Consider the following 7,344-nt stretch of genomic DNA (forward strand, 5'->3'; position numbering starts at 1 on the left):
AACCTCCCATCTGAACAGTAATAATCTGTAAACCTCCATCTGAACAGTAATAATCTAGTACCTCCCATCTGAACTGTAATTTCTAGTAAACCTCCCATCTGAACTGTAATATATCTAGTAACCTCCCATCTGAACTGTAATATATCTAGTAAACCTCCCTCTGAACTGTAATATATCTAGTAAACCTCCCATCTGAACTGTAATATATCTAGTAAACCTCCCATCTTAACAGTAATATTCTAGTAAACCTCCCTCTGAACTGTAATATATCTAGTAAACCTCCCATCTGAACAGTAATTCTAGTAAACTCCCATCTGAACTGTAATATATCTAGTAAACCTCCCATCTGAACTGTAATATATATAGTAAACCTCCTCTGAACAAAATCATCTAGTAAACCGCCCATCTGAACAGTAATATATCTAGTAAACCTCCATCTGAACTGTAATATATCTAAAACCTCCCATCTGAACTGTAATATATCTAGTAAACCTCCCATCTGAACTGTAATATATATAGTAAACCTCCCATCTGAACAATAATATATCTAGTAAACCGCCCATCTGAACAGTAATATATCTAGTAAACCTCCCATCTGAACTGTAATATATCTAGTAAACCCTCCATCTGAACGGTAATATATCTAGTAAACCTCCCATCTGAACAGTAATTATCTAGTAAATCCTCCCATCTGAACAGTAATATATCTAGTAAACCTCCCATCTGAACAGTAATATATCTAGTAAACCTCCCATCTGAACAGTAATATATCTAGTAAACCTCCCATCTGAACAGTAATATATCTAGTAAACCTCCATCTGAACAGTAATATATCTAGTAAACCTCCCATCTGAACTGTAATATATCTAGTAAACCTCCCATCTGAACTGTAATATATCTAGTAAACCTCCCATCTGAACTGTAATATATCTAGTAAACCTCCCATCTGAACTGTAATATATCTAGTAAACCTCCCATCTGAACAATAATATATCTAGTAAACCGCCCATCTGAACATGTAATATTTAGTAAAAGCCTCCCATCTGAACTGTATATCTAGTAAACCTCCCATCTGAACTGTAATATATCTAGTAAACCTCCCATCTGAACTGTAATATATCTAGTAAACCTCCCATCTGAACTGTAATATATCTAGTAAACCTCCCATCTGAACTGTAATATATCTAGTAAACCTCCCATCTGAACTGTAATATATCTAGTAAACCTCCCATCTGAACTGTAATATATCTAGTAAACCTCCCATCTGAACTGTAATATATCTAGTAAACCTCCCATCTGAACTGTAATATATCTAGTAAACCTCCCATCTGAACTGTAATATATCTAGTAAACCTCCCATCTGAACTGTAATATATCTAGTAAACCTCCCATCTGAACTGTAATATATCTAGTAAACCTCCCATCTGAACTGTAATATATCTAGTAAACCTCCCATCTGAACTGTAATATATCTAGTAAACCTCCCATCTGAACTGTAATATATCTAGTACACCTCCCATCTGAACTGTAATATATCTAGTAAACCTCCCATCTGAACTGTAATATATCTAGTAAACCTCCCATCTGAACAGTAATATATCTAGTAAACCTCCCATCTGAACAGTAATATATCTAGTAAACCTCCCATCTGAACTGTAATATATCTAGTAAACCTCCCATCTGAACAATAATATATCTAGTAAACCTCCCATCTGAACTGTAATATATCTAGTAAACCTCCCATCTGAACTGTAATATATCTAGTAAACCTCCCATCTGAACTGTAATATATCTAGTAAACCTCCCATCTGAACTGTAATATATCTAGTAAACCTCCCATCTGAACTGTAATATATCTAGTAAACCTCCCATCTGAACTGTAATATATCTAGTAAACCTCCCATCTGAACAGTAATATATCTAGTAAACCTCCCATCTGAACTGTAATATATCTAGTAAACCGCCCATCTGAACAGTAATATATCTAGTAAACATCAATGACAGTCAGGAGTTTTGAATACTAGTGTTTGCATGATATGCAATGCATTTTCAGACTGGTAGAACAATGACCATTTTCTCCAAAGTATTGTTTGTTTGTTATTATATGTGTATATCTATTTGCATGGAGTGACTAAACTCTGGCTGTATATCTATTTGCATGGAGTGAGCACTGTGACTAAACTCTGGCTGGTTGTATATCTATTTGCATGGAGTGAGCACTGTGACTAAACTCTGGCTTGCTGTATATCTATTTACATGGAGTGAGCACTGTGACTAAACTCTGTCTGGCTGTATATCTATTTGCATGGAGTGAGCACTGTGACCAAACTCTGGCTGTATATCTATTTGCATGGAGTGACTAAACTCTGGCTGTATTTCTATTTGCATGGAGTGAGCAATGTGACTAAACTCTGGCTGTATATCTATTTGCATGGAGTGAGCACTGTGACTAAACTCTGGCTGGCTGTATATCTATTTACATGGAGTGAGCACTGTGACTAAACTCTGGCTGGCTGTATATCTATTTGCATGGAGTGAGCACTGTGACTAAACTCTGGCTGGCTGTATATCTATTTGCATGGAGTGAGCACTGACTAAACTTTGGCTGGCTGTATTTCTATTTGCATGGAGTGAGCACTGTGACTAAACTCTGGCTTGCTGTATATCTATTTGCATGGAGTGAGCACTGTGACTAAACTCTGGCTGGCTGTATATCTATTTGCATGGAGTGAGCACTGTGACTAAACTCTGGCTGGCTGTATATCTATTTGTATGGAGTGAGCACTGTGACTAAACTCTGGCTGGCTGTATATCTATTTGCATGGAGTGAGCACTGACTAAACTCTGGCTGGCTGTATATCTATTTACATGGAGTGAGCACTGTGACTAAACTCTGGCTGTATATCTATTTGCATGGAGTGAGCACTGTGACTAAACTCTGGCTGGCTGTATATCTATTTACATGGAGTGAGCACTGTGACTAAACTCTGGCTGGCTGTATATCTATTTGCATGGAGTGAGCACTGTGACTAAACTCTGGCTGGCTGTATATCTATTTGCATGGAGTGAGCACTGTGACTAAACTCTGGCTGTATATCTATTTGCATGGAGTGAGCACTGTGACTAAACTCTGGCTGGCTGTATATCTATTTGCATGGAGTGAGCACTGTGACTAAACTCTGGCTGGCTGTATATCTATTTGCATGGAGTGAGCACTGTGACTAAACTCTGGCTGGCTGTATATCTATTTGCATGGAGTGAGCACTGTGACTAAACTCTGGCTGGCTGTATATCTATTTACATGGAGTGAGCACTGTGACTAAACTCTGGCTGGCTGTATATCTATTTGCATGGAGTGAGCACTGTGACTAAACTCTGGCTGGCTGTATATCTATTTGCATGGAGTGAGCACTGTGACTAAACTCTGGCTGGCTGTATATCTATTTGCATGGAGTGAGCACTGTGACTAAACTCTGGCTGGCTGTATTTCATACATGGAAAGCATGGAATTTGGGCAATGCAGAAATAATGACACACTGAAGATAAACAACTTGTGCAATATACATGTAGCACCTTTAAATCAGTGGCCGCCATTGTTGTCATTCCTTTGTTATTGATCGAATATACACTGAGTGTACAAAACATTAGGAACAGTACATACTGACTGGTGAATCCAGGTGAACGCTATGATCCCTTATTGATGTCACCTGTTAAATCCACTTCAATCAGTGTAGCTGAAGGGGAGGAGACGGGTTAAAGAATGATTTTTAAGCCTTGAGACATGCATTGTGTATGTGCCATTCAGAGGGTGAATGGGCAATACAAATATTGTAAATGCCTTTGAACAGGGTATGGTAGTAGGTGCCAGGCGCATCGGTTTGTGTCAAGAACTGTAACGGTGCTGGGTTTTTCACGCTCAACAGTTTCCCGTGTGTATCATGAATGGTCCACTACCCAAAACACATCCAGCCAACTTGACATAACTGTGGGAAGCATTGGAGTCAACATGGGCCAGCATCCCTGTGGAGTCAACATGGGCCGGCGTCCCTGTGGAGTCAACCTGGGCCAGCATCCCTGTGGAGTCAACATGGGCCAGCATCCCTGTGGAGTCAACATGGGCCGGCGTCCCTGTGGAGTCAACATGGGCCGGCGTCCCTGTGGAGTCAACATGGGCCAGTATCCCTGTGGGGTCAACATGGGCCAGCATCCCTGTGGAGTCAACATGGGCCAGCATCCCTGTGGAGTCAACATGGGCCAGCATCCCTGTGGAGTCAACATGGGCCAGTATCCCCGTGGAGTCAACATGGGCCAGCATCCCTGTGGAGTCAACATGGGCCAGCATCCCCGTGGAGTCAACATGGGCCAGCATCCCCGTGGAGTCAACATGGGCCAGCATCCCCGTGGAGTCAACATGGGCCGGCGTCCCTGTGGAGTCAACATGGGCCGGCATCCCTGTGGAGTCAACATGGGCCGGCATCCCTGTGGAGTCAACATGGGCCGGCATCCCTGTGGAGTCAACATGGGTCAGCATCCCTGTGGAGTCAACATGGGCCGGCGCCCCTGTGGAGTCAACATGGGCCAGCGTCCCCGTGGAGTCGACATGGGGCCAGCGTCCCCGTGGAGTCGACATGGGGCCAGCGTCCCCGTGGAGTCGACATGGGCCAGCATCCCCGTGGAGTCAACATGGGCCAGCATCCCTGTGGAGTCAACATGGGCCAGCATCCCCGTGGAGTCAACATGGACCAGCATCCCTGTGGAGTCAACATGGGCCAGTATCCCTGTGGAGTCAACATGGACCAGCATCCCTGTGGAGTCAACATGGACCAGCATCCCTGTGGAGTCAACATGGACCAGCATCCCTGTGGAGTCAACATGGACCAGCATCCCTGTGGAGTCAACATGGGCCAGTATCCCTGTGGAGTCAACATGGACCAGCATCCCTGTGGAGTCAACATGGACCAGCATCCCTGTGGAGTCAACATGGACCAGCATCCCTGTGGAGTCAACATGGGCCAGCATCCCTGTGGAGTCAACATGGACCAGCATCCCTGTGGAGTCAACATGGACCAGCATCCCCGTGGAGTCAACATGGACCAGCATCCCTGTGGAGTCAACATGGACCAGCATCCCCGTGGAGTCAACATGGGCCGGCATCCCCGTGGAGTCAACATGGACCAGCATCCCTGTGGAGTCAACATGGACCAGCATCCCCGTGGAGTCAACATGGACCAGCATCCCTGTGGAGTCAACATGGGCCAGCATCCCCGTGGAGTCAACATGGGGCCAGCATCCCTGTGGAGTCAACATGGGCCAGCATCCCTGTGGAACGCTTTCGAAAACTTGTAGAGTCCATGCCCCAACAAATTGAGGCTGTTCTGGGGTCAAAGGGGGGTGCATTTTTTGATAAAACTATACTAAATATAATCACGTCACCAAATAATTGATTATTATTACTGTTTTTATGACGTTACTTTAGCTAATATGGTGACAACGATGTGGGCTGTGTGTAGCGGTTATGATATGGTATGGCATGGAAATATTTTTTGGACTGGTCACATACAGCTGATGTGTCGTCCATTGAAGACCATAAGCGAAGGGAAAAGGTGAGAGGAGAGCGCAAAGACGCAAGAAGGAATACAACGTGGCTGATATGAAAGTGAACTGTGTTTATGCGTGATCAGGGGTGTATTCATTCCGCTGATTCTGTGGAAAACATGTTTTTTAAACGGAAGCAAACAGAACGAAACTGGGATAAACATACCTGAATTTGTCCAACAGAAATTCTTGTTTGCAACTGTTGGACTAATGATTACACCCTAGATCAGCTACATGCAGGCAAAAGTGTGCAAGGCGGTATTGAATGTGTCACTGTCTGTTCATGTGTCTGTCACCTCAAATGTTTCTCTGCACACCTACATTGTAAACGTTCATTCATAGGCTAGGTTGTAGCAATCTCATGATGGGTATAGGGACAATTTGAGTATCATGTAGTAGCCTAAACCTATCGCTGTTATACTGAACTGAGTGAATGGAATATGAATGACAGTCATCCAATATGCTGTAATAGAAATAAGGCCATAATCATGAAAATAATGATAATTGTCCTCCCTCAACGGCACTGACCGTCACTGGTTGATATACGTATATATATATATATATATGATAGATATATGTAACATTGCATAAATATTGCCAGGAGTGATGAATAAAACATGTTATTTGGGGTCTCCTTGGGCAGTCCTAATCACTACTTAATTTTCATGCAATGAAAACTTGGTCCTAGTTTATAAAAGTGAACGTTCACTGACACACAATTCAAAACAATTTCGATGGCTTGCATGGCAATAAAGCTGCATTTTTTATATTTCGGATCTATTTGGGTCGGATACAGACCCGACCCAACTTGGATGCGATTCTCTCTGTTTTGGGTAGGATCTGGTCCACCTCGGATCGGATATTGATTTTCAAAAACAATTACAGGATCGTGTCGGGGTCAGGTAGGAATTTAACGCATCCAATTCAGTTCGGATCTGAATTTTAGGATCCGAGAAGACTTCTAGTCATAGCCCACACAATCACAAAGTTAACTAGCTAGCTGGCTAGCAAGCTACATCACTAAAGTTACCTTCTGGTGCGGTGGTAGGCTGTAGAAGCGCTGGGTGCTGCTGGCGGGCAGGGGGGCTTGCAACAGGGCCGTTCTGCTGGCGAGCACCACGGTGTTCAAACTACCTCCATTGCAAACAGCCCTTGACCGGACAAAACCGTGGTAACGCCTCAGATGACAAGGTCCCGGAGAGGGGCGAGAGCTCAGGGCAGGCCCAGGTAGGGCACCACGGCACCGGGGAATCGCTGAAGAATTCCTCAGCCGCAGGACGAGACGAAGCATTTCGTCTTGGTTAGTTTAGTCGCTAAATACCTTTTAGATTCCGCTGGATCTACTCCGGTACCGGAATAGCTGGTAGCAATAAAGTATCTTTCTGTCCCCCGAACCAGCCCAGGTAGCTCTGTGCTCACTTTCCAATGACCTCTCTCATCACAACACAACGCTTTACGGCTCTCCTTCCCCCGTCCTACGCCCGTCCTAAACTAGGTTGCCAGTTTGGCGAAGTACTGATTTCCAAATTCAGATGAAACCTTCCCACGTCATTTCATGTGTCCTCAGATTTTTTTGAGCCGTGTTATATTTACTTAATTGACATTGAGATGAATGTAGCCACGTTTATTTACCCAATTCTTTAGATAACATCATAAGGCCAGTGTCTACTAGTGTAGACAGTGAGTAACAACTATAAATCTAAAGGAAAACTTTCTTTATCTGGCAACGTTGAGGACTCGGTCTACTGT

At 43.7% G+C, this 7,344-nt stretch overlaps 1 protein-coding gene across 1 annotated transcript in view; it reads right to left on the minus strand.

Annotated features, from left to right (window-relative positions):
* Positions 1-7,033, minus strand: part of dlat (dihydrolipoamide S-acetyltransferase (E2 component of pyruvate dehydrogenase complex)) — a 42,740-nt gene extending 35,707 nt beyond the window's left edge. Inside the window, exon 1 of the mRNA XM_038987244.1 lies at positions 6,626-7,033. Within this exon, the coding sequence (XP_038843172.1) occupies positions 6,626-6,886 (261 nt within the window). The 5' untranslated portion in view covers positions 6,887-7,033. The remainder of the gene's footprint in view (positions 1-6,625) is intronic.
* Between the last annotated feature and the right edge of the window lie 311 nt (positions 7,034-7,344).

Source organism: Salvelinus namaycush, unplaced genomic scaffold, assembly GCF_016432855.1.
Source record: "Salvelinus namaycush isolate Seneca unplaced genomic scaffold, SaNama_1.0 Scaffold678, whole genome shotgun sequence".
NCBI classification, from domain to species: Eukaryota; Metazoa; Chordata; class Actinopteri; order Salmoniformes; family Salmonidae; genus Salvelinus; species Salvelinus namaycush.